The sequence below is a fragment of the Nerophis lumbriciformis genome, linkage group LG27 (genome assembly GCF_033978685.3).
Source record: "Nerophis lumbriciformis linkage group LG27, RoL_Nlum_v2.1, whole genome shotgun sequence".
Classification (NCBI taxonomy): Eukaryota; Metazoa; Chordata; class Actinopteri; order Syngnathiformes; family Syngnathidae; genus Nerophis; species Nerophis lumbriciformis.
The window spans coordinates 3,534,664-3,562,456 of NC_084574.2; the positions used below are offsets into that span (position 1 = coordinate 3,534,664).

At 34.8% G+C, this 27,793-nt stretch overlaps 2 protein-coding genes across 9 annotated transcripts in view; one reads left to right on the top strand and one right to left on the bottom strand.

Annotated features, from left to right (window-relative positions):
- lrba (LPS-responsive vesicle trafficking, beach and anchor containing) overlaps positions 1-27,793 on the top strand; it is a 778,336-nt gene that overhangs the window by 422,575 nt on the left and 327,968 nt on the right. For all 8 annotated transcript variants that reach the window (XM_061923000.1, XM_061922999.1, XM_061922998.1 and 5 more), the window contains 2 exons: positions 12,373-12,519; positions 19,700-19,836. In XM_061923000.1, coding sequence (XP_061778984.1) covers positions 12,373-12,519; positions 19,700-19,836 — 284 coding nt within the window. The remainder of the gene's footprint in view (positions 1-12,372; positions 12,520-19,699; positions 19,837-27,793) is intronic.
- Positions 20,789-22,754, bottom strand: mab21l2 (mab-21-like 2). The gene has a single exon (XM_061987870.1). The coding sequence runs from the start codon at positions 22,474-22,476 to the stop codon at positions 21,397-21,399; it is 1,080 nt and encodes a 359-aa protein (XP_061843854.1). The 5' UTR covers positions 22,477-22,754; the 3' UTR covers positions 20,789-21,396.

Here is a 27,793-nt window from a genome sequence, read left to right on the forward strand (position 1 = left end):
TACGTTTACCAAACAATCTGTCACTCCTAATCGCTAAATCCCATGAAATCTTATACGTCTAGTCTCTTACGTCAATGAGATCAATAATATTATAATGTGTTCATCATTTCACACATAAGTTGCTCCTGAGTATAAGTCGCACCCCCGGCCAAACTATGAAAAAAAAAACGACTTATAGTCCGAAAAATACGGTGTATATATACAGCCCGGCCTCCAGCCAAATTTTTCTTTATTGTAATTTTGAAGAATTTACCCGAGTACTACTATATGAGTACGTATTTTTTATTGTTTCATTGAAAATAAAACAGCAAAGTCCATTTGGCTGTCATCTGTTTTAATTATGAGACACAATTGTGTCAAAGTCATGATTTTTTTTTATTTCATGCTTGAAATAAGAAATGATGACTTTAAAAAAGTAGTTTTATACTTGTGAGTGTTGATGACACAGCTTTGCAACACTTGATATTCTAGTTTCAAGCATGTTTTACTCAATATAGGTCATCAAATCTCAGCAACAAGCTGTAATATCTTACTGAGATCATTTAGGACTTAAAACAAGTAAAACACTCTAACATAAAATCTGCTTAGTGAGAAGAATTATCTTATCAGACAGAAAATAAGCAAATATCACCCTTATTTGACATATTTCATCTTACTTAGATTTCACTTTTTGCAGTGTGCGTTTTAGGTGGGACTCGAACCTGGGTGTGATTTTTTTAACGTTTTGTGGACTTTTGCTCACTTTCCCACCTTTTCTTCCCCACTTCTGGTGTGACTTTGCGGGGTGAGTTTTGGACATGTTGGACACCCCTGGACTCGGGTGGCCAGCTGCGGGACTTGTGGGACTCGAACCTGGGTGTAATTTTTCAACATTTTGTGGACTTTTGCCTTTTTTTCCCAACTTTTCTCTCCCACTTCCCCTGTGACTTTGGGTTTTAGACATGTTGGGCACCGGTGGACCCGCGCGGCTGGCGGCGGGACTTGTGGGACTCGAACCTGGGTGTCATTTTTGATAATTTTCATGACTTTTTCAGCCATTTCCAACTTTTCTTCCCCACTTCCCTTGTGACTTTGCTGGGTGCGTTTTGGACATGTTGGGCACCCCTGGACTCGGGTGGCCAGCTGCGGGTCTTGTGGGACTCGAATCGGGTGTGATTTTTGAACATAGTGAACAACAGGCTGAATAAGTGTACGTTATATGAGGCATAAATAACCAACTGGTATGTTAACGTAACATATTATGGTAAGAGTCATTCAAATAACTATAACATATAGAACATGCTATACGTTTACCAAACAATCTGTCACTCCTAATCACTAAATCCCATGAAATCTTATACGTCTAGTCTCTTACGTCAATGAGATCAATAATGTTATAATGTGTTCATCATTTCACACATAAGTCGCTCCTGAGTATAAGTCGCACCCCCGGCCAAACTATGAAAAAAACTGCCACTTATAGTCCGAAAAATACGGTTATTGACACATATCATTTCCAGGTGTTTGCGGGCCAGATAAAATGATGTCACGGGCCATATGTGGCCCCTGGGCCTTGAGTTTGACACCTGTGCTCTATAATGAACACTGATAAAAACAAAGGGATGGGGATATATACTTCCACATGAAAGTAGCATTGTTGACATTATTTACTAGGGGTGCACAAAAAAGTCAATTTACATCCGTGTCGCGAATCTTATTCATCCTGATTCTAAATCGATTCATGGTTTTCAAAAATCAAAAAAAATATAAAATATATTTTTATTAACGAGAATTAATTTTTTAATTGGCCTTTTTTGAGGCCGTCTCCATGCAACCAGAAGGAGCTTTTCTAACCTGTAACTTGTTTTGAAATTATAATTACCATAGTTTTCGGAGTATAAGTCGCTCCGTAGTATAAGTCGCACCGGCCGAAAATGCATAATAAAGAAGGGAAAAAAACATATATAAGTCGCACTGGAGTATAAGTCGCATTTTTGGGGGGAAATGTATTTGATAAAAGCCAACAGCAAGAATAGACATTTGAAAGGCAATTTAAAATAAATCAAGAATAGTGAACAACAGGCTGAATAAGTGTACGTTATATGAGGCATAAATAACCAACTGGTATGTTAACGTAACATATTATGGTAAGAGTCATTCAAATAACTATAACATATAGAACATGCTATACGTTTACCAAACAATCTGTCACTCCTAATCGCTAAATCCCATGAAATCTTATACGTCTAGTCTCTTACGTCAATGAGATCAATAATATTATAATGTGTTCATCATTTCACACATAAGTCGCTCCTGAGTATAAGTCGCACCCCCGGCCAAACTATGAAAAAAAAACCGACTTATAGTCCGAAAAATACGGTGTATATAGACAGCCCGGCCTCCAGCCAAATTTTTCTTTATTGTAATTTTGAAGAATTTACCCGAGTACTACTATATGAGTACGTATTTTTTATTGTTTCATTGAAAATAAAACAGCAAAGTCCATTTGGCTGTCATCTGTTTTAGTTATGAGACACAATTGTGTCAAAGTCATGATTTTTTTTATTTCATGCTTGAAATAAGAAATGATGACTTTAAAAAAGTAGTTTTATACTTGTGAGTGTTGATGACACAGCTTTGCAACACTTGATATTCTAGTTTCAAGCATGTTTTACTCAATATAGGTCATCAAATCTCAGCAACAAGCTGTAATATCTTACTGACATCATTTAGGAGCAAAACACTTAAAACAAGTAAAACACTCTAACATAAAATCTGCTTAGTGAGAAGAATTATCTTATCAGACAGAAAATAAGCAAATATCACCCTTATTTGACATATTTCGTCTTACTTAGATTTCACTTTTTGCAGTGTGCGTTTTAGGTGGGACTCGAACCTGGGTGTGATTTTTGAACGTTTTGTGGACTTTTGCTCACTTTCCCACCTTTTCTTCCCCACTTCTGGTGTGACTTTGCGGGGTGAGTTTTGGACATGTTGGACACCCCTGGACTCGGGTGGCCAGCTGGGGGACTTGTGGGACTCGAACCTGGGTGTAATTTTTCAACATTTTGTGGACTTTTGCCTTTTTTTCCCCAACTTTTCTCTCCCACTTCCCCTGTGACTTTGGGTTTTAGACATGTTGGGCACCGGTGGACCCGCGCGGCTGGCGGCGGGACTTGTGGGACTCGAACCTGGGTGTCATTTTTGATAATTTTCATGACTTTTTCAGCCATTTCCAACTTTTCTTCCCCACTTCCCTTGTGACTTTGCTGGGTGCGTTTTGGACATGTTGGGCACCCCTGGACTCGGGTGGCCAGCTGCGGGTCTTGTGGGACTCGAATCGGGTGTGATTTTTGAACATAGTGAACAACAGGCTGAATAAGTGTACGTTATATGAGGCATAAATAACCAACTGGTATGTTAACGTAACATATTATGGTAAGAGTCATTCAAATAACTATAACATATAGAACATGCTATACGTTTACCAAACAATCTGTCACTCCTAATCGCTAAATCCCATGAAATCTTATACGTCTAGTCCAAGGGTCGGCAACCTTTACCAGTCAAAGAGCCATTTTGACCAGTTTCACAAATTAAAGAAAACAATGGAAGCCGCAAAAAAAATTTAAAATTTAAAATGAAATAACACTGCATACAAAGTTTTTTTTTGCTTTGTGCTATGTATAAACCAAGGGTTTCGAGTTTTGTATGAATGGCGCTAGATAGCGTCATACTTGTCAACCTCAACCTCACAATTTTTCCCAGCATACTACGAAATTCAGGGCAACTCTTCTCTCGAACGTACCGTGACAGTACAGCATTTTAGCGCCCACTACAACCAGCGTGCCGGGTCAAGCCCCACGTGGTATGGATGGGACTTCTGCTTGCTCACGTAAATGACAGCAAGGCATAGTTGGTCAACAACCACACAGGTTACACTGACAGTGGGGGTATAAACTTTTAACACTCTTACTAATAAGAGAATCTGGAGAAATCACTGCACGTAAGCAGCTAAGCCCGTGATTTTCGATCCCTCAGGCTGTACTGCATCAACAAGCGACATCAGTGTGTAAAGGATATCACCACATGGGCTCAGGAACACTTCAGAAACCCACTGTCAGTAACCACAGTTGGTCGCTACATCTGTAAGTGCAAGTTAAAACTCTCCTATGCAAGGCGAAAACCGTTTTATCAACAACACCCAGAAACGCCGTCGGCTTCGCTGGGCCTGAGCTCATCTAAGATGGACTGATACAAAGTGGAAAAAGTGTTCTGTGGTCTGACGAGTCCACATTTCTAATTGTTTTTTGGAAACTGTGTACGTCGTGTCCTCCGGACCAAAGAGGAAAAGAACCATCCGGATTGTTATAGGCGCAAAGTGTGAAAAGCCAGCATGTGTGATGGTATGGGGGTGTATTAGTGCCCAAGACATGGGTAACTTACACATCTGTGAAGGCACCATTAATGCTGAAAGGTACATACAGGTTTTGGAGCAACATATGTTGCCATCCAAGCACTGTGAACCCACACCAAACAAGAATGACAAACACATTTCGGGAGAACATCTGCACCATAACACAACATAAACACAACAGAACAAATACCCAGAATCCCATGCAGCCCTGACTCTTCCGGGCTACGTTATATACACCCCTGCTACCAAACTCCGCCCACATCAACCGACGCACGGAGGGGGGGTGGTGTATAATGTAGCCCAGAAGAGTCAGGGCTGCATGGGATTCTGGGTATTTGTTCTGTTGTGTTTATGTTGTGTTAAGGTGCAGATGTTCTCCCGAAATGTGTTGGTCATTCTTGTTTGGTTTTGGTTCAAAGTGTGGCGCATTATTAGTAAGAATGTTAAAGTTATTTTATATGGTCACAGTCAGTGTAACCTGTGTGGCTGTTGACCAAGTATGCCTTGCTGTCGCTTACGTGTGCAAGTAGAAAATGCAACGCTGTTGTACAGATTGTAGAGGGTGCTGAATGCTGTACCATCATGGCACGTCCTTATTATTATTGTTAGGGTGAAAATCGAAGAATGTTTTCTGCGAGAGGCACTGAAATCCGGAAATCTCCCGGGAAAATTGGGAGGGTCGGCAAATATGCAGCTGAGCCGCATCAGAGTGATCGAAGAGCCGCATGCGGATCCGGAGCCGCGGGTTGCCGACCCCTGGTCTAGTCTCTTACGTGAATGAGATCAATAATATTATTTGATATTTTACGCTAATGTGTTAATCATTTCACACATAAGTCGCTCCTGAGAAAAAAATTGCGACTTATAGCCCGAAGAATGCGGTATTAAAAGGTGTAACTTGTACATTATATTTATTCATTGCACACAGACTGATGCATTCAAATGTTTATTTCATTTAATTTTGATGATTTGAAGTGGCAACAAATGAAAATCCAAAATTCCGTGTGTCACAAAATTAGAATATTACTTAAGGCTAATACAAAAAAGGGATTTTTAGAAATGTTGGCCAACTGAAAAGTATGAAAATGAAAAATATGAGCATGTACAATACTCAATACTTGGTTGGAGCTCCTTTTGCCTCAATTACTGCGTTAATGCGGCGTGGCATGGAGTCGATGAGTTTCTGGCACTGCTCAGGTGTTATGAGAGCCCAGGTTGGCGGGCCAATTTAGAACAGAAATACCATGGTCCGTAAACCAGGCACGGGTAGATTTTGCGCTGTGTGCAGGCGCCAAGTCCTGTTGGAACTTGAAATCTCCATCTCCATAGAGCAGGTCAGCAGCAGGAAGCATGAAGTGCTCTAAAACTTGCTGGTAGACGGCTGCGTTGACCCTGGATCTCAGGAAACAGAGTGGACCGACACCAGCAGATGACATGGCACCCCAAACCATCACTGATGGTGGAAACTTTACACTAGACTTCAGGCAACGTGGATCCTGTGCCTCTCCTGTCTTCCTCCAGACTCTGGGACCTCGATTTCCAAAGGAAATGCAAAATTTGCATGGTTGGGTGATGGTTTGGGGTGCCATGTCATCTGCTGGTGTCGGTCCACTCTGTTTCCTGAGATCCAGGGTCAACGCAGCCGTCTACCAGCAAGTTTTAGAGCACTTCATGCTTCCTGCTGCTGACCTGCTCTATGGAGATGGAGATTTCAAGTTCCAACAGGACTTGGCGCCTGCACACAGCGCAAAATCTACCCGTGCCTGGTTTACGGACCATGGTATTTCTGTTCTAAATTGGCCCGCCAACTCCCCTGACCTTAGCCCCATAGAAAATCTGTGGGGTATTGTGAAAAGGAAGATGCAGAATGCCAGACCCAGAAACGCAGAAGAGTTGAAGGCCACTATCAGAGCAACCTGGGCTCTCATAACACCTGAGCAGTGCCAGAAACTCATCGACTCCATGCCACGCCGCATTAACGCAGTAATTGAGGCAAAAGGAGCTCCAACCAAGTATTGAGTATTGTACATGCTCATATTTTTCATTTTCATACTTTTCAGTTGGCCAACATTTCTAAAAATCCCTTTTTTGTATTAGCCTTAAGTAATATTCTAATTTTGTGACACACGGAATTTTGGATTTTCATTTGTTTTATGGGAAAGGGTGTGAATCATTTACTGACTTTAAAATTGTACTGTTTTGACTTGCACTTTTTTCTGTCTATTTCAAAATGCCAATAAAAAAAAGTTGGAAAAAAAAAATTGGGCCCGCGGGCCAGAGTTTGACACCCATGCTGTAGAATAAAGGTATTTTTCTGCAAAAAAAACAAAACAAAAAAACAACTTGAAATCCATCTCTGTTTGTATTTTTTTTTTTTTTTTTGGTGCTCCCCCCACAAACACAGCGCCCACCACCCCCCGTGCCCACTTGCCTCGGCGTGAAGGCGGTGTCATGTGGTACGTATTAGGGGCGCTGGTAGTAATTTCAGCACTGCTAACTAAGGAATCCTCCAGGGGGGGGGCTTAATTACAGGAAGACCATTCTAAATATCAGTCAGCCGCATATTTTCCATGACAAGAGATTTTTTTTTTTAAGGTCTTCAAAGCGCACCGCCAGCTGTGGATTATGTTGAGGTTTTTTTGAAAAAGGAAGTTGACTTGAGGTGGTTCTTGAGAACAACAAAACGGTGTTTGGGTGTTCACTGCCTGGCCGGATTAGAGGCGACACGGCGGCTTTACGGAAGCAGCAGCAGCATCATGGCGGCTGTTTACAAAAGCGTGTTTGTGTTACCTTGCACATTTTTTCCTCCTCCGGAAGGCAGAGTCATGTTCGTATTGTTGCTTTTGTAGGAGCTGGCATGTGCCGTGACAAGCCAGCAGCACTTCTATGATATGTTGTTGCTCACTCGTGTGGCAATTGTTTCATTTTTATTTTAATAAAGTTATTCATCATATTTTACAGCAACAATAAATCTGCTTCCTCCTCTCCTGCGGGGCCAAAACATGACCACATACTTCAAAACTCACCATAAAGAAAACAACAAACACTCGTAAAAACGTAAATGAATGAGCGCTTTAAAAAAAAAAAAGAGCCTTTAACAATTAAATCGGCGACTCAGAACTTTTTTGAGGAATTTGAACCATTTTGCAACTTTTTTCACATGTAATCGTGTCTAGTATGCTAATGTTTTTTACATTTAGCAAAACATTAACTGTTTTAAGTCGCTTTTGTTTATATTGGTATTTTAAGATACTCTTTTAATGATAATAGTTTTGAAGTAGGTTAATAATGATTTTATTAAAACTTAGTAAACCATTAATCGACAGTTATAAGCCACTTATGTACTGTAAATGTATAATGTATTTATATTATTCACATGTGAATGCTGTATAATAGACTGTATTTATATTATTCACATGTGAATAATGCTGTATAATAGACTGCATTTATATTATTCACATGTGAATAATGCTGTATAATAGACTGTATTTATATTATTCACATGTGAATAATGCTGTATAATAGACTGTATTTATGTTATTCACATGTGAATAATGCTGTATCATAGACTGTATTTATATTATTCACATGTGAATAATGCTGTATAATAGACTGTATTTATATTATTTACATGTGAATGCTGTATAATAGACTATTTACATTATTCACATGTGAATAATGCTGTATAATAGACAGTATTTATATTATTCACATGTGAATAATGCTGTATAATACTGTATTTATATTATTCACATGTGAATAATGCTGTATAATAGACTGTATTTATATTATTTACATGTGAATGCTGTATAATAGACTATTTATATTATTCACATGTGAATAATGCTGTATAATAGACAGTATTTATATTATTCACATGTGAATAATGCTGTATAATACTGTATTTATATTATTCACATGTGAATAATGCTGTATAATAGACTGTATTTATATTATTCACATGTGAATAATGCTGTATAATAGACTGTATTTATGTTATTCACATGTGAATAATGTGGTATAATAGACTGTATTTATATTATTCACATGTGAATAATGCTGTATAATAGACTGTATTTATATTCACATGCTGTATAATAGACTGTATTTATGATATTCACGTGTGAATAATTCTGTATAATAGACTGTATTTATATTATTCACTTGTGAATAATGCTGTATAATAGACTGTATTTATATCATTCACATGTGAATAATGTTGTATAATAGACTGTATTTATATTATTCACATGTAAATAATGCTGTATAATAGACTGTATTTATATTATTCACATGTGAATAATGCTGTAAAATAGACTGTATTTATATTATTCACATGTGAATAATGCTGTGTTATAGACTGTATTTATATTATTCACATGTGAATAATGCTGTATTATAGACTGTATTTATATTATTCACATGCTGTATAATAGACTGTATTTATATTATTCACATGTGAATAATGCTGTATAATAGACTGTATTTATATTATTCACATGTGAATAATGCTGTAAAATAGACTGTATTTATATTATTCACATGTGGATAATGCTGTATCATAGACTGTATTTATATTATTCACATGTGAATAATGCTGTATAATAGACTATATGTATATTATTCACATGTGAATAATGCTGTATAATAGACTCTATTTATATTATTCACATGTGAATAATGCTGTATAATACTGTATTTATATTATTCACATGTGAATAATGCTGTATTATAGACTGTATTTATATTATTCACATGTGAATAATGCTGTATAATAGACTATTTATATCATTCACATGTGAATAATGCTGTATAATAGACTGTATTTATATTATTCACATGTGAATAATGCTGTAAAATAGACTGTATTTATATTATTCACATGTGAATAATGCTGTATTATAGACTGTATTTATATTATTCACATGTGAATAATGCTGTAAAATAGACTATTTATATTATTCACATGTGAATAATGCTGTATAATAGACTGTATTTATATTATTCACATGTGAATAATGCTGTATAATAGACTGTATTTATATTATTCAGGTTAATAATGACGTTATCAACGCTCAATAAACTAACATTTTCAAGCCGCTTATTACAATTTTTGTTTACATTTTTAGTTTGGTGATACTATTAAGTATTTTAAGCTACTGTTAATAATTGTTTATAAGTAGGTTATTAATGTTACCAATGCTCAGTAAACCATTTAGTTATGAACTGCTTCTTACAATTTTCACTTATATTAGGTCAAGAATCACTATTGAGTATTTTAAGATACTTTCAATGATTGTTTATAATTAGGTTAATAATGAGCTTATAAACGTTTAGTAAACATTAACAGTTATGAGCTGCCTATTACGATTTTGTTTGCATTAGTTTGGTGATCACTATTAGGTATCTGAAACTACTCTCAATTATTGTTTACAATTGGGATAATAATGAGGTTATCAACCTTTAATAAACTAACATTTTTGTTTACATTTTTTGTTGGCTTTCTGTTCCGCCGCTCCCAGTCTGTGGAACGCTCTCCCTGACCACCTGAGGGCACCACAGACTGTGGTAGCTTTTAAAAAAAGGCTTAAAAACCCTTACTTTTAAAAAAAGCCTTTTTTTTAGATATATGCATACTAGTTCTAGCTTTTTGACTGTTCTAGTTTTTATTTTAATTTTTTTTAATCTTTTTTTTTTTTTTTTTAATACACTGTAGCACTTTGAGATTGTTTACTCAATGTAAAGTGCTTTTTTTTTTACAAATAAAATCTATTATTATTATTATTATTACATTAATTTGGTGATATTCTAAGCTACTGTTAATAATTGTTTATAAATAGGTTATTAATTTTACCAACGCTCTGTAAACCATTTAGTTATGAACTGCTTCTTACAATTTTCACTTATATTAGGTCAAGAATCACTATTGAGTATTTTAAGATACTTTCAATGATTGTTTATAATTAGGTTAATAATGAGCTTATAAACGTTTAGTAAACATTAACAGTTATGAGCTGCCTATTACAATTTTGTTTGCATTAGTTTGGTGATCACTATTAGGTATCTGAAACTACTCTCAATTATTGTTTATAATTGGGATAATAATGTGGTTATCAACCTTTAATAAACTAACATTTTCAAGCCGCTTATTACAATTTTTGTTTACATTTTTTGTTGGCTTTCTGTTCCGCCGCTCCCAGTCTGTGGAACGCTCTCCCTGACCACCTGAGGGCACCACAGACTGTGGATGCTTTTAAAAAAGGCTTAAAAACCTTTCTTTTTTTTTAAAAAGCCTTTTTTTTAGATACATGCATACTAGTTCTAGCTTCTTGGCTGTTCTAGTTTTTATTTTTATTTTTATTTTTTTTTTTTAATACACTGTAGCACTTTGAGATTGTTTACTCAATGTAAAGTGCTTTTTACAAATAAAATCTATTATTATTATTATTATTATTATTATTATTACATTAATTTGGTGATATTTTAAGTTACTGTTAATAATTGTCTATAAGTAGGTTATTAATGTTACAACGCTCAGTAAACCATTTAGTTATGAACTGCTTCTTACAATTTTCATTTATATTAGGTCAAGAATCACTATTGAGTATTTTAAGATACTTTCAATGATTGTTTATAATTAGGTTAATAATGAGCTTATAAACGTTTAGTAAACATTAACAGTTATGAGCTGCCTGTTACAATTTTGTTTACATTAGTTTGGTGATCACTATTAGGTATCTGAAACTACTCTCAATTATTGTTTACAACTGGGTTAATAATGAGGTTATCAACCTTTAATAAACTAACATTTTCAAGCCGCTTATTACAATTTTTGTTTACATTTTTTGTTGGCTTTCTGTCTGCGGAACGCTCTCCCTGACCACCTGAGGGCACCACAGACTGTGGATGCTTTTAAAAAAGGCTTAAAAACCCTTCTTTTTAAAAAAGCCTTTTTTTTCCAGATACATGCATACTAGTTCTAGCTTCTTGGCTGTTCTAGTTTTTATTTTTTTTTATTTTTTATTGTCTTTTTATTTTTATTTTTTTAATACACTGTAGCACTTTGAGATTGTTTACTCAATGTAAAGTGCTTTTTACAAATAAAATCTATTAATATTATTATTATTATTATTACATTAATTTGGTGATACTCTTGATTATATTATATTTATATTTATATATTTTTTTTTTATTTCAAATATGCATAAAAACAAGAGCAAAGCTGATCCAATACAGTGCTATAGCCTTAACAGACATTATAACAAAATGAAAACAATGGAAAAGAAAAAACAAAAACAAATGAGCATTGGACTTTCTTTTTCTCTTTTTTTTTTACATATTTGAAAAGGAGTGAGAAGAAGTTTACACTTATTTAATCCCACCCCTTTTCTTTAAATCATAAATTACTCTGAGTTAGAACTACCTGTTCACTCAATGTACAAACTTAATGAACTTGTATATACATAAATTATAGATACTCTTCATTATTTTTAAGCTGCTGTTAATACTTGTTTATAAGTAGGTTATTAATGTTACCAATGCTCAGTAAACCATTTAGTTATGAACTGCTTTTTACAATTTTCACCTATATTAGGTCAAGGATCACCATTGAGTATTTTAAGATACTTTCAATGATTGTTTATAATTAGGTTAATAATGAGCTTATAAACACTTATTTACAATGTTCATTTATACGAGGAATCACTATTAGCTATTTCAAGCTACTCTTTAAATGTTATCATCCAGTGATTTAAATCCATTTTGGCTTTGGTAAAATAATAGCAATAGGATCAAAAGTACAATAGTGGGATAATGAACGTATTCATCCTTTCACCGTGGCTCCCTTTTTTCTTCTTTTTAAAGAAATGCTTGATTTCTGTAACTCAGTTGTGGATAAATAAGCGAACTATAGGGACTGTGACTTTTTCTCATACTGAAGCTCATTACTCTCCCCCCTTTCTCCCCCCCCCCCCCAGCATCAGAAGAAGACATCCTGAAAGGACAGCAGTCCATCAAGGGCGGTCAGCCTCTGGCCCATCAGAACTCTGAGAGCGACGCCTCTCTCGACGGGGACGACGACACGCTGTCGTCTTTGGAGGAAAAAGACTTGGAGAATTTTACGGGTGAGTAACCCCCCCCCCTCCCCTCCAAGAAACATATATATATAGTCTCATAAACATTTGTGGGGCGCACGTTGGGGGTACAGTGTGGTTGTTTTTAACCATGTTTTTTCTATTTCAACAATGTGTTTGACATTGTGGTAGATTGGTCTCTAAATGTTTTCAGTATCTTGCTTTCTGCACGACCACCACGAGCAAATACACACACGGCGCCTCTCTAAAGTGGTATTGTCTTTGCAGAAACCACATTATTGTCATTTTATTACGTGGTGCATGTGTACCTAATCAAGTGGCCCACGGGTGCTCATTTCACGCATTGGTTGGTCGAAAATAACGAGTCAACACATGTGATTAATCACAAAAAAATGATCACGTTAATCATGTATAGTCGCAGATTAGTCACGCTATTAATTGTTATATTTTGACTTTTTGTTTTTTTACATTCATTTTGCATTGTGGGTTTTATACAATCAGGTCAAGGCATACGTCATTTTGTTTCATAATAAACCCCCGACAGGACTTTACATCACATTTTTCCCAGGTTTTGAGCAAATCAATGATATTATCGGCCGATAAATGCTTTAAAATGTAATATTGGAAATTATCGGCATTGTTTTTTTTTTAATTATCGGTATCGGTATCGTTTTATTTTTTTATTTTTTTAATTAAATCAACATAAAAAACACAAGATACACTTACAATTAGTGCACCAACCCAAAAAAACCTCCCCCCCCATTTACACTCATTCACACAAAAGGGTTGTTTCTTTCGGCATTTTTTTAATTATCGGTATCGATATCGTTTTATTTTTTTAATTTTTTTATTTTAAATTAAATCAACATAAAAAACACAAGATACACTTACAATTAGTGCACCAACCCCAAAAACCTCCCTCCCCCATTTACACTCATTCACACAAAAAGGTTGTTTCTTTAGGCATTTTTTTTATTATCTGTATCGATATCGTTTTTTATTTTTATTTATTTTTTTTTAATTAAATCAACATAAAAAACACAAGATACACTTACAATTAGTGCACCAACCCAAAAAACCTCCCTCCCCCATTTACACTCATTCACACAAAAAGGTTGTTTCTTTAGGCATTTTTTTTATTATCTGTATCGTTATAGTTTTTTTTTTTTTTTTTTTTTTTTTTTTTTTTTTTTTTTTTTTTTTTTTAAATTAAATCAACATAAAAAACACAAGATACACTTACAATTAGTGCACCAACCCAAAAAACCTCCCTCCCCCATTTACACTCATTCACACAAAAAGGTTGTTTCTTTCGGCATTTTTTTTATCGGTATCGATATCGTTTTTTTTTTTTTTTTTGTTTTTTTTTTAATTAAATCAACATAAAAAACACAAGATACACTTACAATTAGTGCACCAACCCAAAAAACCTCCCTCCCCCATTTACACTCATTCACACAAAAAGGTTGTTTCTTTCGGCATTTTTTTTATTATCGGTATCGATATCGTTTTTTTTTTTTTTTTTTTTTTTTTTTTTTTAATTAAATCAACATAAAAAACACAAGATACACTTACAATTAGTGCACCAACCCAAAAAACCTCCCTCCCCCATTTACACTCATTCACACATTATTAATATTGTGGTTCCTACATTATATACAGAGCCGGCCCAAGGCATAAGCGTACTAAGCGCTTGCTTAGGGCCCCGCGGCCACCAGGGGGCCCCCAAAAGCAATTAACAAAAAATTATTATTTTTTATTTTTTGCATGTACGAGTCTGACTGATGATTTCTAAATGATCAAAGATATATTATTGTACAAAAACGCAATTTTAGGTCAACATTTTTGCACATTGCTGTTTCAGGTTTTTGTTACCAAAAATAATAAAGTGAATCAGAATCAGCTTTATTGTCCAGTTATGTTTAACACACATGGAATTTAACTTCAGTAGACTGCGCTCTCTTTGTACAAAGTAAACATTAAATATGAACAATTAACTAAAAATATAAACTAGTAATTAAAGACTAATATGTACAATCTCGTTACCTTGCGTAATGACAATAAAGCTGATTCTGATAAGACTGATGAGACAAGATGACACTTTTACTGTAAATACAAAGCTTTATCACTTGGACTGTTCAACCCCAGGCCACTCTTGTAGCTGAATGTTTTCTACATTTTAAGATTAGGAACCATATGTGGCACTCTGGACATCATTCGTTCATTCATTGGTATTATTTATGTTCTTAACTGGGCCACCCCCATATCTTTATAAATGACATGTCATTTGTAAAAACATGCCAGGCTGACAATAGGATCATGTAAACAACACTGCCAGAGCCGCAATGAGTTTATATATTATTTATATATTTTTGGCAGAAATAGAGGGCCCCAAAATCAAATTTTGCTTAGGGCCCCATGGAGGCTTGGGCCGGCACTGATTATATATCAATACAGTCTGCAAGGGATACAGTCCGTAAGCACACATGATTGTGCGTGCTGCTGCTCCACTAATAGTACTAACCTTTAACAGTTAATTTTACTCATTTTCCTTCATTACTACTTTCTAACTGTTTTTATATTGTTTTACTTTCTTTTTTTATTCAAGAAATATTTTTAATTTATTTATCTCATTTTATTCTATTTTTTAATAAGGACTTTATCTTCACCATACCTGGTTGTCCAAATTAGGCATAATAATGTGTTGATTCCAAGACTGTATATATCGGTATCGGTTGATATCGGTATCGGTAATTAAGAGTTGGATTATCGGCATTTTTTTAAATTATCGGTATCGATATCGTTTTATTTTTTTATTTTAAATTAAATCAACATAAAAAACGCAAGATACACTTACAATTAGTGCACCAACCCAAAAAAACCTCCCTCCCCCATTTACACTCATTCACACATTATTAAAATTGTGGTTCCTACATTATATATCAATATATATCAATACAGTCTGCAAGCAGGGCCGGCCCGTGGCATAGGCCGTATAGGCAAATGCTAAGGGCGCCGTCCATCAGGGGGCGCCATGCCAGTGCCACAAATGTTGGAGAAAAAAAAAAGTTGGTACTATTATTTCTAAATACAAAAAATAATCCCTCGTTAATTAAATTGCAAAGTAAAGCCTATATAATAGAAATATTATTACGGTGCACCCCCTCCCTTCCCGTATCATGACTCTTTTTGGACGTCACCACATCAAAAAATCAACACAAGATGTCAAAACGGCCAAAACTGTCAGGTGCCCAGGGAAGAAAAAAGAGAAAAGAAGAGGAGGAGAAACGAGAAAAAGACAGAGGTAGCAGGTAGGTAACGTTAGCCTACATGAAATTATTTGTCTGTTACAGAATGTGATAGTAGCTGGCTTTTTAGCATTAGGCTAATGTTACATGATTCGGCAATTGCTAATCAATAAATAGCTAGTTCTGTTTTAACGTCGGGTTAATATTGTGGAGGGGGGTAAATTGTTATGGAAAATAATAATGTAACGTTAGGTAACTACAGTACTCCCACCTTACATTCCTGCAGGTAATAGTCACTTTTCCACCCCTTTATATATTAGGTATAGTTGTAAGCCTAGTTGTTAAAGTGCACATCATTAATGTTAATTAAGCAATATGTATGTAAAAAATATTGTATTTCATATATTCATTTTTTATTTTTTGCATTCATTTATTTATTCATATATTTTTTAATCTTGTTAACTATTCTGATTGTTAATTTGCTTTCTTTAAGTAAAAAAAAAGGTCAAAGACAAAGCTATTCGGTTTCTTGTGAGTATATACACTTCACTGCCGATGTGGGGGGGGCGCCACCTAAAATCTTGCCTAGGGCGCCAGATTGGTTAGGGCCGGGCCTGTCTGCAAGGGATACAGTCCGTAAGCACACATGATTGTCCACTGGTCCACTAATAGTACTAACCTTTAACACTTCATTTTACTCATTTTCATTAATTATTAGTTTCTATGTAACTGTTTTTATATTGTTTTACTTTCTTTTTTATTCAAGAAAATATTTTTAATTTATTTATCTTATTTTATTTTATTAATTTAAAAAAAAAAAAACCTTATCTTCACCATACCTGGTTGTCCAAATTAGGCATAATAATGTGTTAATTCCAAGACTGTATATATCGGTATCGGTAATTAAGAGTTGGACAATATCGGATATCGGCAAAAAAAGCCATTATCGGACATCCCTATTTGAAACGTTTAAAAAATGTTTGTGTATGACATTCTGACCATGAAATTGCATTGGTGTCTTTTTTTTTATTTATTTTTTTAGGTTAATTTCAGTTACATACGCAAGTAATTTACTATGATTAATCATGATTAATTCAAATTCAAAAGTGTGATTAATCCGTTTTATTTATTTTTTATTTTTTTATTTTAAATTAAATCAACATAAAAAACACAAGATACACTTACAATTAGTGCACCGACCCAAAAAAACCTCCCTCCCCCATTTACACTCATTCACACATTATTAATATTGTGGTTCCTACATTATATATCAATATATATCAATACAGTCTGCAAGGGATACAGTCCGTAAGCACACATGATTGTGCGTGCTGCTGCTCCACTAATAGTACTAACCTTTAACACTACATTTGACTCATTTTCATTCATTACTAGTTTCTAACTGTTTTTATATTGTTTTACTTTATTTTTTTATTCAAGAAATGTTTTTAATTTATTTATCTCATTTTATTGTATTTTTTAATAAGGACTTTATCTTCACCATACCTGGTTGTCCAAATTAGGCATAATAATGTGTTAATTCCAAGACTGTACATATCGGTATCGGTTGATATCGGTATCGGTAATTAAGAGTTGGATTATCGGCATTTTTTTTAATGATCGGTATCGATATCGTTTTATTTTTTTATTTTAAATTAAATCAACATAAAAAACACAAGATACACTTACAATTAGTGCACCAACCCAAAAAAACCTCCCTCCCCCATTTACACTCATTCACACATTATTAATATTGTGGTTCCTACATTATATATCAATATATATCAATACAGTCTGCAAGGGATACAGTCCGTAAGCACACATGATTGTGCGTGCTGCTGCTCCACTAATAGTACTAACCTTTAACACTTCATTTGACTCATTTTCATTCATTACTAGTTTCTAACTGTTTTTATATTGTTTTACTTTCTTTTTTTATTCAAGAAAATATTTTTAATTTATTTATCTCATTTTGTTGTATTTTTTTATAAGGACTTTATCTTCACCATACCTGGTTGTCCAAATTAGGCATAATAATGTGTTAATTCCAAGACTGTACATATCGGTATCGGTTGATATCGGTATCGGTAATTAAGAGTTGGATTATCGGCATTTTTTATTATTATCGGTATCGAAATCGTTTTATTTATTTTTTTATTTTTTTATTTTAAATTAAATCAACATAAAAAACACAAGATACACTTACAATTAGTGCACCAACCCAAAAAACCTCCCTCCCCCATTTACACTCATTCACACATTATTAATATTGTGGTTCCTACATTATATATCAATATATATCAATACAGTCTGCAAGGGATACAGTCCGTAAGCACACATGATTGTGCGTGCTGCTGCTCCACTAATAGTACTAACCTTTAACACTTCATTTGACTCATTTTCATTCATTACTAGTTTCTAACTGTTTTTATATTGTTTTACTTTCTTTTTTTATTCAAGAAATATTTTTAATTGATTTATCTCATTTTATTGTATTTTTTTATAAGGACTTTATCTTCACCATACCTGGTTGTCCAAATTAGGCATAATAATGTGTTAATTCCACGACTGTACATATCGGTATCGGTTGATATCGGTATCGGTAATTAAGAGTTGGATTATCGGCATTTTTTAATTATCGGTATCGATATCGTTTTATTTTTTTTATTTTTTTATTTTAAATTAAATCAACATAAAAAACACAAGATATTAGTGCACCGACCCAAAAAAACCTCCCTCCCCCATTTACACTCATTCACACATTATTAATATTGTGGTTCCTACATTATATATCAATATATATCAATACAGTCTGCAAGGGATACAGTCCGTAAGCACACATGATTGTGCGTGCTGCTGCTCCACTAATAGTACTAACCTTTAACACTTCATTTTACTAATTTTCATTAATTATTAGTTTCTATGTAACTGTTTTTATATTGTTTTACTTTCTTTTTTTATTCAAGAAAATATTTTTAATTTATTTATCTTATTTTATTTTATTAATTAAAAAAAAATTAGGCATAATAATGTGTTAATTCCAAGACTGTATATATATCGGTTGATATCGGTATCGGTAATTAAGAGTTGGACCATATCGGATATCGGCAAAAAAAAGCCATTATCGGACATCCCTATTTGAAACGTTTAAAAAATGTTTGTGTATGACATTCTGACCATGAAATTGCATTGGTGTCTTTTTTTTAAATTTTTTTTTAGGTTAATTTCAGTTACATACGCAAGTAATTAACTGTGATTAATCATGAATAATTCAAATTCAAAAGTGTGATTAATTCTATTAGCAATATTATTCATTTGACAACACTAATCCATATGTAATATATAATATAATCCATTTAGAATTATAAAGCACTTTGAATTGATAAAAAAAAAAAGTCTCTCTTGTACCGGGTAGTTAAAAATGCATTGATTAACAAGTACGGCCCTAATCCGATTGCACAATGTAATCCGCATGTTGAGCGGACTAAATGTCTGTTAAAAGGATTAGAACATATTTTCACATAAAAACCCCTGACAATTCCTTCCTCTCAAGCCTTAACCTTTTAGCAAGGCGTGTGTTGTGTGCAGCATGAACCTTCTCTGCATTGTCCCTGGCCATAAAGATGAAGATGGATGCCGGACTAAACGCTCCACTTTCGTCACTCCCTTTGACAAATGAGTGCAAAATGTGCCATTTAATCTCCTAATTATTTGGATTACGTTGAAAATGGTCACGAAATAGCGCCACGCGGAACCACAAAATCTTTAATTGTTTCACTTCCCTCATGGGATTAATTACGTGTTATCTATATTCTTTTTGTGATCCGCTTCCAATGGATTATCCCCTTTTAAAAAATATTTTTAAGCGGCTCCATCTTGTCCCCTGATGGCTTCTTCTATCCGGCATGTGTATATGTGATTATATATATTTATGTGTGTGTGTGTGTGTGTGCTCCTTGCAGGCCCGGTCAACCTGAGCACAGGGGCCCAGCTGGTGGCTCCGGCCGCGGTGGTGAAAGGAACCCTGTCAATCACCGCCTCCGAGCTCTACTTCGAGGTGGACGAGGACGAGCCCGGCTTCAAGGCCATCGACCCAAAGGTAACGTGGCCTAGTTCTTATTTTGGATGCCACTGTGAAGCTTCGTATGGATGCTCTTAACTTGTAAAGAGCATATAATAGTATTTATACTATTAATATACATATATTAGTGTCAAAGCGCTGTGAAGGTAGATAAGCGCTATACAAGTATAACCCATTTATATAAAGAGAGGGAAATTGCTTCTTCTTTTTTTTTATAAAAGCGGGAAAAAAAATGCACATTTCAATACATGCAAAATGAATCATTTTAAAGTGATTAAGTTCGGGTTTGATGCACAGCTGCCATCCATCCATCCATCCATTTTCTACCGCTTATTCCCTTTGGGGTCGCTGGAGCCTATCTCAGCTACAATCGGGCGGAAGGCGGGGTACACCCTGGACAAGTCGCCACCTCATCGCAGGGCCAACACATGTTTTCTTTTAAAATAGAGACTAAAAGTAGTCTTTTTCTCACAATGTGTCGACTTTTTTTTTCTTATAAAACTGTGAGCAATTTCTCATAATCTTTTTGTGTCTGTAATATTGCAATATTTTCGCGTAACATTAGTACTTTTTCGTGTAAAATTATTACTTTTTTTAATGCAAAATGGTGACATTTGTCATATACAATTTTGACTTTTATCACAATATTGGCATTTTTTTTATGTTGTTCTTCTGCAATAACTAAATGTATTAAAAACAATTAAATGATGTGACCAGATTAATTACAGGTGGTTTCAATCATATGTTAAAATGTAAAAGGGCATATATGCAGAGTTAAAATAACACAAAAATTGGGTTGCTCTTCATAAAAATAAATCGGAAATTTAACTCAACAATAGCAATTAATTGGGTATATTAATTGGGTATATATATTATATATATATATATATATATATATATATATATATATATATATATATATATATATATATATATATATAATTGGGTATATAATAACCCAGCATTTTTTTTTTAGAGTGTATTATCAAATGAATTTTTAATGCTAACAAGGCTTTATTTTAACAAAGACATGTTTTCTTTTTTTAAATCCATCCATCCATTTTCTACCGCTTATTCCCTTTTGGGGTCACGGGGGGCGCTGGAGCCTATCTCAGCTACAATCGGGCGGAAGGCGGGGTACACCCTGGACAAGTATGTTGAATTTAATTTAAAAAATAAATGGAGTCAGTCTCTCCCCTCCAGAACCAAAAACAGAAATAGCAAATGTCTAATTCAAACACGAGGCCTAAATTTAACTTGCAACATTTTATTTAACATTTTTTTTTTAATTTCTTTGAGTCACACCATGAAAAAAAAAAAATCATCAAGTTGGCACGCTTTTCTTTTTTTCCTGTTCATTTAAATAAAGGTAGTTCACTTTGTGAAAACACGGAATAAAGGAGTTAAAAGTTATAGGACATGAAAAAAAAATGTACCTTCGTTTTCGGTCCTCGCTTCCATTTTTTTTTTTAAAGTTTGTCTTATTTTGTCTTTATTCACATTGCTCGGAGAGTCTGCCGCTTCCAAAAGGAGAAAATTTAAAAAGTCAGTTTTTTTTTGTATTTTTTAGTTTTTTTTTTATAATTTGTCCAAGCTTTTGGCGTTGGTGAGGATCTCCCTGGCTAGTCTCCACGTCTGCTTGGCGGCCGCCTCCAGGGCCGAGTGCGGCTTGCCCTGAAAGAGGTCCAAGTTGGGCAGGAAGTAGTGCGGGCAGCGGCGGCACTGCAGGCAGGAGATGAGCTGCAGCAGGATGCCGTTCAGCCGGTCCCCCAGGCAGGCCTCGTCCCAGTCGCTCTCCCGCGGGTGCTTCTCGCACTCGTACAGCAGCAGCGTCTTCATGTGGTAGTTGTTGAGCGGCTGGCCGGGCAGCTCCAGGTGGCGGTCCCGCAGGGTCTTGAGCACCGACAGGCACTTCTTCCTGCAGCCGGCCATCAGCAGCCGGTTCTCGGCCTCGCTGAACTGCAGCACCCAGGCGTCGCTCTCCGCGGAGCTCTGCTTGCCCGTCAGCGAGTAGCACTCCTTGGAGAGCAGGTTGAAGCCCTCCGCCTTCACCTCCGCCACGCGGTTGGGCCCCGGCCAGGGGATGTGCGGCATGGGCCACTGCGCCGCGCTCCTCGGCCAGATGCCGGTGCACTTGAAGGCGGGCGTGATCTGCACCACGTAGCGCTCGCGTATGCGGAGCTTCACCTCGCTGGTGTCCGCCACCATCTTCACCACGTCGCGGTAGCTGCACTTGTCCACCGCCTGCGCCACCAGCGTCTGGAAGCGGGAGCGGATCTTGCGGGCGGACAGGTAGCCCGAGGCGGTGATGAACTCCACCCAGAGGGACATGCTCCTCTTGCGGCCGTCGCTCAGCTTGAGCACGGCGCAGCCCGGCAGCGAGCCGTCGTCCACGAAGTTGAAGACGCCCATCTGGTTGAGGTAGAGCACCACCTCGAACTCGCTGGGCGAGACCACCTCCATGCCCTCGTAGCGGGCGTCGATCTCGCTGAGGGAGCTGATGAAGCGCGGCTCCTGGACCTCCACCTCCTTCAGCACGTCCGACACCACCTTGCACACCTCCCGGATGGTCTTGGCGATGGCGGCTTTGCGCGCCTGGCAGCGCTCGGTGTAGTACTTGTTGAGCTGGTACACCAGCTTGGCCTGCGTGGCGATCATGTTGGGGCACAGCTCCGGGTTGTACACCGGAGAGTCGCAGTAGGTTGACGGATCCAACGCTTACCGGTGACACCCACAAAAAAAAAAAAAAAGGGGGCAAATTTCTTCAAAATTTTTTTTTTTTCTCAAATAAATATTTCACTCTGGGCTCGCCTTCAATAAAGAGGAGTCCGACTGCGGCTCTCTCATAGTCACCTTCCCAGCCCGGCCCAGCCCCCCCTCCTCTTCTTCCACTTTTATGAATGGTCCTCCGCGGTGAGAGTGAAGTGGGTCGGGCTGGTCCACCGGCAGTAGTGCGTAGAGCTTGGCCGAGCACAGCCAATCACAGGCGGGGAGAGAGAGAGGGACAGAGAGAGAGAGGCTCCACACGCACACACCTTGAGGTTTATTCCCAAACAACTTTTGTTGCCACTTGCAAATATGTCAGTCATAATTATTTATGCATTTATATTAGTTTTGTTGTCATAACTACCTGTAACAGCTGCACTATTTTTCTATAGAAATGGTGTCCAAAGTGTGACTCAGGGGCCACTATTTATAAAAATGTTATAAGTACACCTCTGCATATTATTATTAATAATAATAATAATAACAATTCATTTTATTCATAATAATACATACATAATAATAAAATAATAATAAATAAAATAAAAATAAAAATAATGATAAATAATAAATAAAATAATAATAATAAATAAATCTAGATTAACGTACAGCAAAGAACAGCGTTATTTAACACTGTTTGTAGTCTGTAACAGAAAAGAGGTTTATTTCTAAAAAACTTTTGTTGTCTCCTTGCCACCTCCCCCACTTGCAAATATGTCAGTCATAATTATTTATGCATTTATTTTAGTTTTGTTGTCATAACTACCTGTAACAGCTGCACTATTTTTCTATAGAAATGGTGTCCAAAGTGTGACTCGGGGGCCACTATCTATAAAAATGTTATAAGTACACCTCTGCATATTATTATTAATAATAATAACAATTCCTTTTATTCATTTAATTGTATCCTTATTAACATTAAGGAAAATTAAAAATAAATGTAGATTAACGTACAGCAAAGAACAGTTTTATTTAACACTGTTTGGAGTCCGTAACAGAAAAGAGGTTTATTTCTAAACAACTTTTGTTGTCTCCTTGTCACCTCCCCCACTTGCAAATATGTCAGTCATAATTATTTATGCATTTATTTAATAATAATAATTATAGATTTTATTTGTAAAAAGCACTTTACATTGAGTAAACAACCTCAAAGTGCTACAGTGTATTAAAAAAAATTAATAAAAAGATAATTAAAAAAAAAAAATCGTTTTTGTGTCATACCTGCCTGTAACAGCTGTACTATTTTATATTTTTCTATAGGAAAAGGTGTCCAAAGTGCGGCTCAAGGGCCACTTTTGGCCCACATCTTGTTTTTTTATTGACTGTAAAAATTCAAAATGTATTTTAACAAGATGTTACGCTTGTTTTGTTGCCCATACATGCATAACACAAAGGTAAGATGATTTTTTTGATAGCTTATAGGCTATATTGACCTAAACCAGTGTTTGCATTATTTTCAGATGCACCCCCCCCCCCCCCCGACCCCCACTCTCTGCCGCGACTATATAAAATTGTTATAAGTACACCTCTGCATATTATTATTAATAATAATAATAACAATTCATTTTATTCATTTAATTGTATCCTTACTAACATTAAGGAAAATTAAAAATAAATCTAGATTAACGTACAGCAAAGAACAACTTTATTTAACACTGTTTGGAGTCTGTAACAGAAAATAGGTTTATTCCCAAACAACTTTTGTTGCCACCTCCTCCACTTGCAAATATGTCAGTCATAATTATTTATGCATTTATATTAGTTTTGTTGTCATAACTACCTGTAACAGCTGCACTATTTTTCTATAGAAAAGGTGTCCAAAGTGTGACCCAGGGGCCACTTTTGGCCCACATTTTTATCTATAAAATTGTTATAAGTACACCTCTGCATATTATTATTAATAATAATAACAATTCCTTTCATTCATTTAATTGTATCCTTATTAACATTAAGGAAAATTAAAAATAAATCTAGATTAACGTACAGCAAAGAACAGCTTTATTTAACACCGTTTGGAGTCCGTAACAGAAAAGAGGTTTATTTCTAAACAACTTTTGTTGTCTCCTTGCCACCTCCCCCACTTGCAAATATGTCAGTCATAATTATTTATGCATTTATTTTAGTTTTGTTGTCATAACTACCTGTAACAGCTGCACTATTTTTCTATAGAAATGGTGTCCAAAGTGTGACTCGGGGGCCACTATCTATAAAAATGTTATAAGTACACCTCTGCATATTATTATTAATAATAATAATAACAATTCATTTTATTCATAATGATAAATAAATAATAATAAAATAATAATAAATAAAATAAAAATAATAATAAATAAAATAATAATAATAAATAAATCTAGATTAACGTACAGCAAAGAACAGCTTTATTTAACACAGTTTGGAGTCTGTAACAGAAAAGAGGTTTATTTCTAAACAACTTTTGTTGTCTCCTTGCCACCTCCCCCACTTGCAAATATGTCAGTCATAATTATTTATGCATTTATTTCAGTTTTGTTGTCATAACTACCTGTAACAGCTGCACTATTTTTCTATAGAAATGGTGTCCAAAGTGTGACTCAGGGGCCACTTTTGGCCCACATTTGTATCTATAAAATTGTTATAAGTACACCTCTGCATATTATTATTAATAATAACAATTCCTTTTATTCATTTAATTGTATCCTTATTAACATTAAGGAAAATTAAAAATAAATCTAGATTAACATACAGCAAAGAACAGCTTTATTTAACACAGTTTGGAGTCTGTAACAGAAAAGAGGTTTATTTATAAACAACTTTTGTTGTCTCCTTGCCACCTCCCCCACTTGCAAATATGTCAGTCATAATTATTTATGCATTTATTTAATAATAATAATAATAATAGATTTTATTTGTAAAAAGCACTTTACATTGAGTAAACAACCTCAAAGTGCTACAGTGTATTAAAAAAAAATTAATAAAAAGATAATTAAAAAAATGTTTTGTTTTTGTGTCATACCTACCTGTAACAGCTGCACTATTTTATATTTTTCTATAGGAAAAGGTGTCCAAAGTGTGGCTCAGGGGCCACTTTTGGCCCACATCTTGTTTTTTTTATTGACTGTAAAAATTCAAAATGAATTTTAACAAGATGTTACGCTTGTTTTGTTGCCCATACATGCATAACACAAAGCTAAGATGATTTTTTTGATAGCTTATAGGCTATATTGACCTAAACCAGTGTTTGCATTATTTTCAGTTACACACCCCCACCCCCACTCTCTGCCACGACTATATAAAATTGTTATAAGTACACCTCTGTAAATGTTATTCTTAATAATAATAACAATAATTCATTGTATTCATTTAATTATATGCTTATTAACATTAAGGAAAATAATATATATATAGATTAACGTACAGCAAAGAACAGCTTTATTTAACACTGTTTGGAGTCCGTAACAGAAAAGAGGTTTATTTCTAAACAACTTTTGTTGTCTCCTTGCCACCTCCCCCACTTGCAAATATGTCAGTCATAATTATTTATGCATTCATTTTAGTTTTATTGTCATAACTACCTGTAACAGCTGCACTATTTTTCTATAGAAATGGTGTCCAAAGTGGGACTCAGGGGCCACTTTTGGCCCACATTTGTATCTATAAAATTGTTATAAGTACACCTCTGCATATTATTATTAATAATAATAACAATTCCTTTTATTCATTTAATTGTATCCTTATTAACATTAAGGAAAATTAAAAATAAATCTAGATTAACATACAGCAAATAACAGCTTTATTTAACAGTTTGGAGTTTGTAACAGAAAAGAGGTTTATTTCCAAACAACTTTTGTTGTCTCCTTGCCACCTCCCCCACTTGCAAATATGTCAGTCATAATTATTTATGCATTTATTTAATAATAATAATAATAATAGATTTTATTTGTAAAAAGCACTTTACATTGAGTAAACAACCTCAAAGTGCTACAGTGTATTACAAATAAAAAGATAATTAAAAAAAAAATCGTTTTTGTGTCATACCTGCCTGTAACAGCTGCACTATTTTATATTTTTCTATAGGAAAAGGTGTCCAAAGTGTGGTTCAGGGGCCACTTTTGGCCCACATCTTGTTTTTTTATTGACTGTAAAAAATCAAAATGTATTTTAACAAGATGTTGCGCTTGTTTTGTTGCCCATACATGCATAACACAAAGCTAAGATGATTTTTTTGATAGCTTATAGGCTATATTGACCTAAACCAGTGTTTGCATTATTTTCAGTTACACCCCCCCACCCCCACTCTCTGCTGCGACTATATAAAATTGTTATAAGTACACCTCTGTAAATGTTATTATTAATAATAATAACAATAATTCATTGTGTTCATTTAATTATATGCTTATTAACATTAAGGAAAATAAAATATATATATAGATTAACGTACAGCAAAGAACTGCTTTATTTAACACCGTTTGGAGTCCGTAACAGAAAAGAGGTTTATTTCTAAACAACTTTTGTTGTCTCCTTGCCACCTCCCCCACTTGCAAATATGTCAGTCATAATTATTTATGCATTTATTTTAGTTTTGTTGTCATAACTACCTGTAACAGCTGCACTATTTTCTATAGAAATGCTGTCCAAAGTGGGACTCAGGGGCCACTATCTATAAAAATGTTATAAGTACACCTCTGCATATTATTATTAATAATAATAATAATAATAACAATTCATTTTATTCATTTAATTGTATCCTTATTAACATTAAGGAAAATTAAAAATAAATCTAGATTAACGTACAGCAAAGAACAGCTTTATTTAACACCGTTTGGAGTCTGTAACAGAAAAGAGGTTTATTTCCAAACAACTTTTGTTGTCTCCTTGCCACCTCCCCCACTTGCAAATATGTCAGTCATAATTATTTATGCATTTATTTTAGTTTTGTTGTCATAACTACCTGTAACAGCTGCACTATTTTTCTATAGAAATGGTGTCCAAAGTGTGACTCAGGGGCCACTATCTATAAAAATGTTATAAGTACACCTCTGCATATTATTATTAATAATAATAATAATAACAATTCATTTTATTCATAATAATAAATAAATAAATAATAAAATAATAATAAATAAAATAATAATAAAAATAATAATAAATAATAAATAATAAAATAATAGTACAAATAAATCTAGATTAACGTACAGCAAAGAACAGCTTTATTTAACACTGTTTGGAGTCT